At 45.9% G+C, this 13,005-nt stretch overlaps 1 protein-coding gene across 1 annotated transcript in view; it reads right to left on the bottom strand.

Moving 5' to 3' along the window:
- Window positions 1-12,292: 12,292 nt before the first annotated feature.
- KIF25 (kinesin family member 25) overlaps window positions 12,293-13,005 on the bottom strand; it is a gene marked incomplete at both ends in the record, with an annotated part of 40,535 nt that continues 39,822 nt past the window's right edge. Inside the window, one exon of the mRNA XM_080342730.1 lies at window positions 12,293-12,450. Within this exon, the coding sequence (XP_080198856.1) occupies window positions 12,293-12,450 (158 nt within the window). The remainder of the gene's footprint in view (window positions 12,451-13,005) is intronic.

The following is a 13,005-nucleotide window of genomic DNA, read 5'->3' as shown; positions in this document are numbered from 1 at the left end:
TGTCTGATAACTGTGGCAACAGTGACCGATGCCCACAGCTGCGTTCCTCACCCTTTTAGAAAAGGAAGCTTTGAATGTGGCTCACTGTCTAACGGAGGGGGTTCAGACTGGAAGGGTTGCCTCGAGGCACCTCCTCCCTGCTCTTCTGCTGGCTGCAGTCTTTGGGGTTATCCTCCCCTACAAACCGTCTCAGACCCAAGTGCATTGAAAACAGCTCTGGCTATTGGGATGAAGATCCCCGAGCAAAAATACACAGTGTAGGAAGCCAGGTACTTTTCTCTCCTCAATGTGTAACTTCAGGGGATGAGAACGAGGAGGCTTTTTACCCTCTTCTGAGGCATCTGCCCTTACCCACCACTGCAAATGAAGTCTGTGGTGCAGTTTGTTGTTGTTCCTGGCAGTGGTATTGAAATCTTTCTTGTCTGGTTTGTGGGCTGCATTCCTATATTTAGGGTTAAGTGCCTCTCTGTATGTATGGAGAGAGCCCGGGAAGCCAGCCTGGCTTTTGTCTGTAGCGTCTTCTGACCTGGCTCCTGAGGTCTCTGTGTCTGCAGGACCAGCAACATGGGCAATGCCCCCATCCTCTCCTCTGGCACACGTAGCTGTTACTGGGACCAGGGAGGGTTTCTGCCTATGTGATCTTGCTGTGGCTAATGGAGACCTTCTACCTATGGTCCTTCTAGTCAGACATGAGCAGAGGGCTCCCATAATCCCTCTGTTAAAGTGCTGGTGGGTTACAAGATGTGTTTTTGGGAGCTCCCATTCTTGGTATGGTCAAGAAGGACATGCCAGTCATGATAGTGGGTGCATTAAGGCAGGTGAGGCACCTGGGGCCAGGTGGACAGTATTAGTGTTGTTAGGTTTGATCTCATTTCTTGCAGGTGTTGCAGTATACTATGATTTCTTTTAAAGCCCCAGCTCCCCAAGTCACACCTTTGCATAAGGCTCACAGTTTGTAATAACAAAAACAATTAACTCTTCCCAGCCTACCTGGCTGAAAGGTAAATTTGGCAATAGGACTGCTCAAAGGGCCCATGCCAGAAGAGCAATAAAGAGATACCCAATACAGGTGTGGTTTTCAACCTCTAGATCTAAGCTCATGCCTAGAAAATGCCTTGAGGCTGGGGGAATGGACATGGGGCCTACTTTTGGAGCGGCTCTACTCCGACCAGTCCCAGCCCAGCCTGGCTGCCAGCACTGTCATTCAGCTGGCCACGTCCTGCAGAGGGGATGAGCAGCAGGATTTGCTGTGGGTACAATTTTGCTTAACATTTGGACTGCAAATAATAGAGAGGCTACAAACCGTTACTTTCCAATCTGCTTCCACACAAACCACTTTGAGATCCAAAGCAGAATTACTGCTGAAAAATACAGGGCTAACATGGGACAGCTTTACAGCCATGATGCTGGTTTTATCCTGTTTTCAGAATAAACAGAGGAAGGTACGAGCTGTTGAAGGACATTGTATCGGCTGAGCTTTCAGACAACCCAACACCTTTAAGCTGCTGCTGCCCCCACCCTTGTCCCGCTTTGTTGATGCTGTCCTGCAGGCTCAGAGCTGCTGCTCTAACTCTAGGCAGGTTCCCACAAGGCTTCAGGTACAATTCCTCTTCATGCTAGGGATGCATGGATAAAAAATAAAACCCCACATTGCACAGTGACAGCAGGGTATCCTGGTTTTGTTAAAAACAAGTTTCTCTTTTAGTGAATTTGCCTGTCAGCTAAAGCCTTCATATTAGCTGCATTTTCCTGAAAGCCAGATACATGTTTTGGTAGACAGAGCAATGGAATGTGAGGTCATTGATAAGGATGGATGCACCCCTTTCCCTTTTGCTTATGGTCAACATTAGGAGAGGACCCTGCTAGTCGTCCCTGCAAACTGAGGCCTAGTGACAGACTGAATCCAGCTCCGGTTGGCTTTGAAGTCCAGTCCAGGACTTCGGTTGCCAGCCCTACATCTGCTGGAGCAGTTGCCGGGACTTTCAAGATTGGTTTTGTATATTTTGTCTTATTTTCTCTATTTTTATTGGTAATATTAGTAAAACATTTTTAGTTTTTCCAACTCTCTTTTCTCTGTCCTTCTGTCCCTCCCAATCGCCTGTCCTCAGTGGGAAGAGGGAAGTGGGGGGCTAAGGGGGAAACTGGGGAGAGAGGTGGTTAACAATACATCTGCCACGGTTTTATTGTCACCCTGCAATGAAAACCATGTCACAGGGAGAGCTGTTTATGCAGTGACATCCTAGGGATGGAGGAGCATGAGGTGGTTTCTGGTGTCCATAAACAGCTCTTCTCTCCACATGGGCAGGGGCCAGAAAGTGTTCCCAGTGGCTCGGGTGTTACCTTGCTGCAGCTGGTAACAGGTCCAGGTGGAGGATGCTACAGAGGAGGGCAATCAAGGCACAGGAAATAATCAGCTCTCTTCTGAGGAGAAGAGCCAGAGACAGGAGAAGGTTTTTGCAGACCCTCTGGGAGAATCTACCAGCAGGTTCCAGTGTTGTGGTCCTGTGGATGAGCTACCCAGGAGAGAAGTAAGGAGAGTCCTGCTGGGGTAGAGGGGTAGGTCTTGCTTGCCTCTCTGTCTCACCCAAATGTTTTTCACTGTAAGAATCATAAGCAGTTGCTGAGGTGGGGCCTGGAAACCATTTCTTCCTTCACCCTTTCTGGTATGTGATAGTGGTTAGGCTGCTGACAATTTCCTGGTATATGATGGTGTAAGGAATAACCAGCAAGGACTGCAGGCAGTAATGCCATGGCCAAGGGCAGCAGTAACTTGGTAGGACCTTGATAAGAGTCTCCTGTGGGTGTTGGGCAGAGCTACATTATCAGACTAGGGCTTATTTTACTTCTGACTGTCCTTTTTTTATCTCTTTTCTGTGGCTCTCACCTTGCATGGAGCCTGGGGCTCTCCCAGGAGAGCAGCTCTGCAGTCCTGATCTCTCGGACTGGAGAGGACCTTGACTTCACAGGTGTTAATTGTCCAGCAGTGTCCTCTCCCGAGGCACATGTGCTGCGGCTGCTGGTTCCAACCTCCCAGGAGCAGCCGTGTCTGGCTGTGCACCCCAGATGCCTGGCAGCCTGAGCAGCCAGGTGAACATGGCAGCTCAGGACGTGGCAGTGGGAGACCTGCAGGGACTGAGCTGGTGGCAGTACCACTTGACATGAGTGGGTGGGAGACACCAGGGGTTCTTCTCCAGGGCAGGCGCCTAAATTGAAACTCTGGCCAAGGTCTAGCAAAACCTCAGCCCTAAGAGTGGGACTGAATCTGCCTAGTGCAAACTGCCAACAAAATCTGTACTCCCAGGGTGTTTTCAGGGCTTCAATGAGCTAATGTTGTAGGAGTTGGTGTCAGAGTATCTCCAGTATCTCATGCCTGCCATAACTTTATCAGAGCTCTCTCAGGACTCTGTGCCCTTTTTTCTTCTTTCTTTTCCACTCCTTGTGGTGGTTACATGGTATCCAAAGTTCAGTGGCCTTCTTGGAGGTTAGATACTTTTCTTTCTTGGGTCTTGTGGTTTCCTATCACCACACCACCCTGTGACAGTGGCATCCTGGCTGACCCAGAGCAGAGCTGGCTGCAGGCATCTTGGATGTGTGCCATCCGTGTCTGGTTGTGTCCTTGGCAGCCCTGTCAGGGCATGACTGAGGGTGAAGGACCCTCCCTGGCTCTCACAGAGCATTTGACAGTTACCTTATACTGTGCTGGTATCCTGAGAGCTTGGCTGGGCTCTCCTAAAAGGTGTCCTGACTGCAGGCAGTTTGGTGTTGCCTTGTGAAGCATCAGACTTGCCCATGAGTGGGCAGAGGTGTCACCAGTGGCACATCCCTTTCCTCAGGCTTGGTTTGGTCTGTTCTGCATTGCATGGCTCCCTTCAGGAGAGATGCAGTGGGAGCAGACCCATGAGCAAGCATGGGTGCTCCTCTCTGACAGGAGGATGTGAATGCAGAAGCACGAGGGTGGAGAAGGCAGCTGCTCTGTTGGTCAGAATTTGGCCAGAGGTTAACAACTGTAGCTACTTCTAAGCTCATACAAGCCACAAAACATGACTTGTTGCGGTGAGAGGTAGGAGGCAGTTGCTGTGCACCCAGCTTCCCCAGGCGTTGCATTTCCCTGCTACCTAACTTGACCAGAGAAGGTGTTTTTATCAGGATTTCAGGAGCTGCTGTATCCTCACCAGCAGGAGTCCTCCTGGGACTTGCACAGTGATGGCAGATACCTCGTTTCACTTCCTCTGCCTTGTGTCCCCATGAAACTGCACATTTTCGTACAAATCCTTGTGCCTTTTGTCTGTATGCCATGGGAGCTGAGGTCATGCCTTACATCTGGGATTGCAAAGGTTGTGCTATTTTGATGTGCTGGGATTTATGGGATTGGGGTAAAAGGGGCCAACACAAGCCTATTCTGCTGAAGAATGTTGGCCTGTTTCTTGCATCTTGTCTTGAAAGTGGCTGTTGTGAGCTGCTGCGTGTCCGTATCAGTGTTCCCATCATAAGTCCCCTCTTCTTGTTCATGTAGGCAAACAGAAGAGCTGATGCTGGTGAATGTGCAGGTACAGCTGCTTCTGTTCAGACATCACAGTCTCATCCTGTCCCTTGCTGTTGCAAATGTTATGCCAAATTTAGCAGGTAAACCAGATTCTGGTAAGGGAGCAGAAGTCAGACTCAGGTCTGACTGTAGATGTCTTTTACTTCTTTGAATTCCCCATTCCCCCTGTCACTGCTGCTCTTCGAGTAGCTGGTACAGGCAGTTTTGGAGTCTTCATGAGCCAAGGTAAGAGGAGAAGTAAAGAGCACAAGGGGTGTGTTGCTGTAGTGTCTTGACTGATCTAAGTGGCTTCCTACCAAGAGGTGTTGCTGGGTTCTCATGGCATTAGGTAGTCAGCAGTAGCAAGAAATAGTGCTGTAACTCCCAGCTGGTACATGTCCATGGGGCATCTCCAACAGCTTTCCACAAAGAGGCGTTACATGGCTTTCTTCTGGGTGGACACTGGGAAAGCAGCAGATGGGGCACTTGTCTCTTCATAAGACAGCATCCATGGGGGATGTCCAGAGACACAGTGCCCTCAATGGCCTCTAGAGGTTGCCTGAGCAGTGGCTTTTGCACTGGTACCTTCCCAACATGCAGTTTGTAGTCCCTCTGGGTTGAGCCCTATGCCATCTCCATGGGTGTCCTCATTTGGATACTGCAATATTGAATTACCTCCTGTGAACTTCATCCCATCTCTTTTGGGAATTGGTCTCCACAGGTTGGACACTACAACATAACTTGTCAGATCTGGCTGCCTAAGCTTGGTCATGTTATGAAGTGCTAACGTTAAGCATTGGCTAGACCTTCTCTGTGGATTCTGCCTGGGCAGCAGACCCAGCCAGAGCAGCACCAGATCCTTTCTGAGTGGCATGTGGATGGGTGGATGTGGGCATCTGCCCTGGGAAATGGGTGGGGAGAAAAGAGTGAGGATGCCTGGATCTCAAACATAGATGCAACTCATCAGAGCAGGTGTAATGCATGTGGTGTCAAGAACATTGGCGCTACCTGGCCAAAGCATGTAGGGCTGGAAGTATCAGAGGCCTTGGGGCTAAAGGATGAAGAAGGTCTGCTTGCTAACACGTCAGCTGCTCTGCAAAATGCTCACATTTCTGAAGCTGGTTGTGAGTTTAACCTGGAGCTTGTGTTATTCCAAATGCCAGCTCAGAGCATGTAGTGGGAAGAGCCACTGTGTGTGTGCGTGCTCAGAAAGAGGTGGAGGAGGCTTGGGCTGCTAAAACTCAAAAAATCTGAAGTGAGGGAGGAAGTATCATCTTCTGCCTCTTGGATCTTCAAAGCTTCTGGTGTGGCTTCCAAAGCTTTTTATAGTAGTGGGGTGAGGTTTTTGTTGTTGTTCTATTTTTATTTTTGTTTAGAAGAGGGAAGGAACTGATTAGTAAAGTCCAGAGGAAAATGAGAGGGAAAACCACCCCTTCTGGTGCTTGCCTTTAAGTGACTGCTGGGCAGTGACCCAGACCAGCCAGGATAGTAATTTCATGTAACAGAAAAAGGGCAAGAGGGGACGTGTGTTGCAGGAGATACTCACAAGCATGAAGCTGGAGGAGCTGGAAGAAAAATGCAGTGGTAACTCAGCTTAACTTGGTTCTTCAGGGAAATGAGCAGAGGCGCAACTTTAAGCCGGCAAGTCTGTGGATAAGATGGGCAAATCTCATGTTCCTGGAGTTTGATAACTATGGATTTTTTACCCCACGTTGTTTCTATCAAAGTTGATGCTAAATATTAATACTTGGTCCTGATAGCTGGAGCACTGTAGTTCTCTTCTTTTGTTGCTGATTTTAGACTGTGGTGTTTGAACTAATAGGAGTGACATCTGAATGTGTCTGGTCCCTTGACCATTTAGGCATTTCAGCACATTTTCTGAGGCTAACCTCCAAGTCATTAAAGACACATCATGTACTGAACAAACAAGAGGTGAATTTGAAGCATCAGATTATGTCATTGAAATATTGAGTCTGAGACTCCTCTTCCAAATGATTTATCTGATCAATCTTTAGCTCTTGGGTAAGGGGAAAAGGGATCATCTCTTTTTTTTTTTTTTTTTATCTGAAATTTTAAGAGGTGGAGGGGAATGTTGTAATGAAATAAGGGGGAAGTTATGTTCATCTGTCACAACCCAGGAGCTCAGAGAGGGGTGAGCACAAAGATGCATTACCCATTGGCTTCAGCCCTTTCTGTGCAGCCCCATGCGGTTCCTGCCACATACCAGCACTGTTGGTGAGGCTGTAGGTTACCCCCTAAAACTAATGGTACCCATGTGCCTTCGCAGCCACAGACCCCGGTTTCTGGCACCAGCCTATTGCCAGGAACGAACTGAAGCCTTTGGAGTGCAGCAGTGACTGTCCCTTTGCTGCATTCGTTCTCCCTGCCCCTGGGGACACAATGGCAAATGCTCACTTGGAAATGGCACTGAAGAATATTTTGACACAGCTTTGGGATGGTTCTTGATCAGACATGTTGCCAACCTTAGTCAAGACCGCAAGCACCTTTCTGCTTATTAAAGAAAGATGAATTCAAATAAACAAAACCAAGTGTAGCTGCCCACTCTCCCAGGAGGTACTTGCATGAATTCAAGAAGGCTCAAATTTTATCTTAGATTTTTTTTGTCTGCCTTTATATAAACAAAATTAAAAGGGGAAAATGCATTGCAAGATAAAACCTGGTTTGACAAAAGTGGATGTAAGAAAAAAGAATTCTAGACAATGCTTCCCCTCACTCGTGCCCTTCAATTAGATCACACTGTGCCCTTCTTTGCATGGTATGTGGCTTGCATTTTTGTCTGGCTGAGGCTATGGTTAATGTCATTGCTCGAACACCAAGCTGGTTTTATGGAAGGCTGCGGTACCCTTGACGTTCCTGCACTCTGGGCCCTTCTGCTACTCCGTGAGCAGATGCTGCTGCTTCTTCTACTGGTTGGAAGGGACTTGCAGGCCCATCAGCTGGCAACTGCTTGTCCACAGCTGGAGCCGAGAGCCTTTCCCAATAGCTGTTTCATTCTGCAGAGGTTTGGAAAAGTGCTTCATAAAATAGAATCAGCAATTTAATAAGAAATTAAACATTTTTGTGAACCTTCCAATCCTAATTATGGTTTTCCTAGCCTGGCTAAAACCAAGAGCAGCCTCTCCTTGTGGTGTGCCTGCTGCCAAGGCATGAAGCCACATGGTGGAAATTAAATATATAATTGTCAAACGTCAGCATAAGCCAGGGTTTTGTTTAAGAATGGGCCAAAGACGCTGGCTGGTCTAATTACTGCTTTTGTTTGTTTGTTTGTTTTTAAGCACCCTGGTGAGATGCAGCACTGTTAAGCAACTGTGGATCCCACTGTTTTCTTGGGCTCTGCTGCTCACAGGACTTTGAGTGGTGAGGAAAACTAACACCCTGTCTGTAGGGGTGCGGGGTGTTATGAACTGCAACGTGAATTTACAGCATGCCAGCCATGCACTCACCATGGGCTCTCGGGGAGTGTGTGGTTAAGCTGCAAAGGTGTTCCCTGTAGGTGCTGAATTCAACCCCCTCATGGAGAACTGATGGGGAGCAGCTCCTGTGCCATACACTCTGCTCTGGCCTATTGCAGGCTGTGTGGAAAGCCGGGTACCGTGAGTGAAGCAGGGATAGATTTACAAAAGCTGAAGGACAGGATGTTGGACCAGTGCTGTAGAGTTTGCCATTAGAGCTGGGTAGGTATTGTAGGGATCAAAGTTGAAAAAAGTGAAAAAACTCCATAGCAGTTGTATGCCCTTCAAAATCAGGTTCTTGAGCAATCAGTTTCCCTGGCCATGGCGAGCTGAGAGCTGGGGCTTTGCCTGAACTCCCTCGCTAGACTAGGGAGGCAGAGGTTCTTGCTGAAAGTGGATATGTTCTGTTAATCCCTCTCCTTCACCTGCTAGGGGAACCAACAACCACACTTGACAAATTCCATCTCTAACGATAAATCCACAGAGAAATGTGAGCACCAAGCTGTACTTTCGGGCCAAATTTTGGACTTCTACCTTGAAGGCTATTATCTGATTCTAGCTATGTCTCTACTTCTACTGCCTTTGTGTAGGTCTATGTGTACACATCATCTGTGTATTTTACCCTAGAAGAGCATTTGCTGCTAGTAGGACTTGGGGAGTTGGTGTGACAGAGCCCCATTTTCCCTGTCCCATCTGCAGATATCCTACAAGCCAAAACATTCACTTGTGTGGGGCGAGACACGTGTAGTCTTTGAACTGAATCCAATTTTTTTGCTTGTCAGAAGGGTGCTTGGCCTGATAATTAGAGAGTGAGTGGGGTGCCAAGGGGTGAGGAGTACTTTCAGTGTGAAAACAGATTCCAACTCTGTGTAAGATGCTTGGAGTACATTGGCAAGTAACAAGCAACAGGATACGAGGAACTGGCCTGAAGTTGCACTGGGGGGGTTTAGATTGGATATTAGGAAAAACTTCACAGAAGGCGTTGTCAGGCATTGGAACAGGCTGCCTGGGGAAGTGGTTGACTCACCATCCCTGGATGTATGTAAAATTTCTGTAGATATGGTGCTTATGGACATGGTTTAGACCATGGACTTAGCAGTGTTAGGTTAACGTTTGAACTTGATTACCTTAAAAGTATTTTCTGACCTAAATGATTCTATGATTATATGAATACCAGACCCTGAGCCTCCCAGGCAGCTGCTGTACTGGTCAGGCTTCACACCCTTGGCCAAGTGGACACTAAACCGGGATGCTGAATACTGATGTGCTCACAGGACCAAATTCTGTTGTGTTTGCTATGGTTTCCATATGGGAATTTTTATTTTGAGAACAAGGTGGAGGGTCCTAGCTGCTGTTGCTAAAACGGTTTGCTCAGTTTGTTTGCAGAGCAAGGAAAAAAGGCAGAATAAATTTGAGAGGGACAGCTAAAGCTCAGTCTAACAGGTAGCTGGGGTTTTGTGGCTCCTTGCATCACTGCACAGAGGCATGATTCTTTCCTGAGGCTGGCCAGGGGATGGTAGGAGGTGTGATGTGGCTGAGCAGGGTTGAGAGTGCTCTTGCTGTAAATGCACCAAGAGACCAGCTGAGCTATGGATTCGTAACCTTCACTGAAAGGATTTTCTTCTGATTTATGTAGGTTTTGCTCTCATTTGCTGTGCCCCTGCCCTCCCAGAGAGCAAAGCTGTATTAGCAAATAGACAACATGGGCACTCTTAAAAACCACCACCTTTTTCCTGTTGATTACAACCTCCTGTCACAATTTTTTTTAGAACACTTCCTAATATCACTTTCTCCCAGTTAGTACATGTGTTTCAGCTTTACAGTGTCAGGATGATGAGGACTGGTTTATCAGGATGTTTTGGTCAACAAAGGAAACCTTAAAGTCAGCTCTGTGAATATGTCACACCTGATTTTCTGACATAGCTGTCATTTCAGAGCTTAAAAGATCTGAAAACTAAAAATACTGTAGCAGAGAATTATATGTCCTGGCACATGCTGTTTTCCTTGCTCCTCAGGACATCAGTTATATCTCTGAAGATCCCTGCCTCTCCTTTAGCAGGCACAAGTGAATCTTCAGGCAGAAGACAATTCAGCTGAGGTACCAGGGTAAAGCCATTTCACCCTTGCAGCTTTTACTCTTCTTTCTTTCAGTGCATCACATCTGACACTGGGACTGCACAATCATGTCTCTGTAACCCAGGAAATTCCAAACCTGAAAGTTCTTAGAACAAAATGTTAACTTTGCTGCCCTGTATATCCTGTACATTTCATTGGGTGGGTCAAACACCAAGTGATACGGGAAATAGGAATAGGGAATGCTGCATGTGCACAATTTGGCAGAGTTAATGTTAACATAGAAACTTAAACTTTTACTATTTGCTGATATTTCAGGGGTTTATTTCTCAGCTTTAACAGTAAGTATTGCTGCTTTTCCCCTACCACATAGGTTGTAAATAAATGCCAAGTTCTGAAGAGCAGCCTCAGAAAAGAAAGGTCAGTTCCTGACAAGTTACGTTTCTATGTAACACTTTGGAAATTCCAAATCCTTAAAAATATTTAAGGAACTTAGTTAAAGATGCTGGTGGAATCAGCTAGCCCTCCTTGTCGCAGCCTCCCTTAGAGCTCTAATCTGGGCTGCTTTAGCAGCTTCCTTGTCAGGAGACCAAGGCGAGCCTGAAGCCGTCTACTCCTGCATTTCACGTACCAGGCTGACATTCCTCACTCTGACACTTTCTCACCTGAGGTTGCTTCAGTAACCATTCAGCTTCATAAGGTCGTGTGTCATGATTCTTTTTCTACCCATCTGTTACTGCTGGAATCAGGTAGAGTTAAGGCATTTTTACCCTTGCAACATTATTGAGGAAAAAAGTATTATTACAGCTCTCTGTTTGCGATGCTAATGTTCTGAGCCCCAGAGCACTGCATGCACCACAGCAGCTGTTATATATTCAAGGGTGAAATTCCAATAATAGTATGCTATATAATCTCTGGATAAATATTTATGCTTGGGAAGGTTAAGTGACTTGGAGTACTATAAATGCCAGCCTTTTGGTCAGGCTGCTGCAATTTAAGCCTTCTTGCAGTGACCTGCCACTGACCTCTCTCCAAGTCTAGAGGCAGAGTGATTGATGGAGGTAAAAATTCAGAGTGGATCCTAAGGTCTCTGCTGAGCAATAAAGCAGTGCTCAAAACACAGCAGATGTTATTTGAACCCAGTTTCTCATCTCAGAACCACTTCTCATCTCTAACATTGCTTAAATTTCCTTTAAACTTCTCCCAGTATAACTTAATTCACAAACCCTGCATGATGTTGTCGCAGCATTGGTGTAAGAGAGTGAAAGCCTTTTGAAGATGACAAGCATCCTCTCATGAGCTGGGTTTTTGGTGTTTTATTTACATGATGGACAGGAGGCATGTGGTTATCCTTTTCTCATCAAGGTTGTGATATGGTTAACTGGCTTCAGAAATGCAAGTGAAACAACAGGCCGGACTACTAGTAGAAGAGTTGTACAAGTAGGTCTCATTAGCCATTAAGATGTGTTGTTCAGTCAGGGAGCAAAAAATCCAAAACAGGCAAAGCTGTAGCCTTAGTGAACTCAGCGGAGTTGGGATTCACTCCAACCATTTAACTTGTGTGCATTTTCAAAGTCGTACAATCCCTCGTTTACTTCCTAACCTACATTCCAGAGGGATAACAGATACAGCCTTATTTCTTTTTCTCCGTCTCACTACTGCCACTAGTTCCTATCTAAAAGCAGAGAACAGAGCTCCATTCAGTACAGCTGATGGGTTCCTTTGCACCCCTACCTCTTGATGGTGCATTAGGAATGACTCCATCCATCCTAGACAGAAAGGCAAGCCACAGTGACATGTCTCATTCTAATCCAAGTGGAGGGGAAGTATTTCACTCCCTGCTTTGAAGCACTGGAATGACATTTAGACTCTTGTCTTCTGTTGAGAAAATAGACTGCACCCTTGGCCTTTCAGAAATGAGCCATCCAAAATCAGGGCTCTGTTGACTTAGTTCTACTTGCCCAAAGGAAACACATCACCAAAAACATGTCTTAAAGAAGCTTTTTGAAAAAAGACTGATTTATTTCTATGTCATTCCACTATGGTTGGTAGCTGTTGTCAATACTTGCTATTATCAGCAGGTTTATGGCTTACTAATGCCATATTGAGGATTGCTTATTTTATCTGGCAGTTGATATCTAAAAGAATGGCTTTAGGACAACAATATACATTTCAGTCTGAGGAACTCATTAATAATACTCTAATTCCACAGGAGTCTTAGGTTTTATTTTGCTTTACTCTGCACTGGGAAATTTTTTTTCTTGACTTGTCCTCTCTGAACTTGCCGAGCACGAGTTCCAAATCCCAGAGACTGCATTGATTCTGTTAAATACTTCTGGTGAGGAGAGATGCACAGCATGACCAAGAGTTTAGCATCACCTCCTAAAACCAAGAAAAAGACAAAACATACTTATATACCTCATTATTTTCAGTAAGTTATATACTGGTAATGTGTTAATCTACCCAACAATGAAGCATAGCCTACCATTGCTTTTATGAAGCTGAAGACTACCAGTGAAGAGGGCTGTTGAAAACAGACAGCTCCTTCAAGGGAAGTCTATATCTAGCAATATGACACTTGCCCCAGAAGAATAAATGTTTCACAACTTGTAATATGGATTTTTTTTTTTCTCCTTTTAACTTCACGTTAGTCTGCATGTATGTTATGGGTCTGGGCACTTCATTAAGCTTTGTCAGATGTTTGTAAATTTAAGGTAATGGCAAAATGGCTTATTTTGTGGCAATAAAGCAAAACACTTATTAAAAGTTCACAGAGAATGATTAAACAAACAAGGAACTTGCCACTTTTGACAGTTCACCCGAATAGTGTCACCCAAGGCATACATCTGACTAAAACCAGGCTCAGTGCCCATACAACATAGCTCCTAAACTCACTTCTTTCTTTGGCTTTCCCTTTTCACAGTGGGGATTCCAGCA

The sequence above is a fragment of the Nesoenas mayeri genome (genome assembly GCF_963082525.1).
Source record: "Nesoenas mayeri genome assembly, chromosome: 3".
Lineage (NCBI taxonomy): Eukaryota > Metazoa > Chordata > Aves > Columbiformes > Columbidae > Nesoenas > Nesoenas mayeri.
The sequence above is the reverse complement of the archived record's forward strand: the minus strand, read 5'-3'. Positions and strand labels throughout refer to the sequence as shown.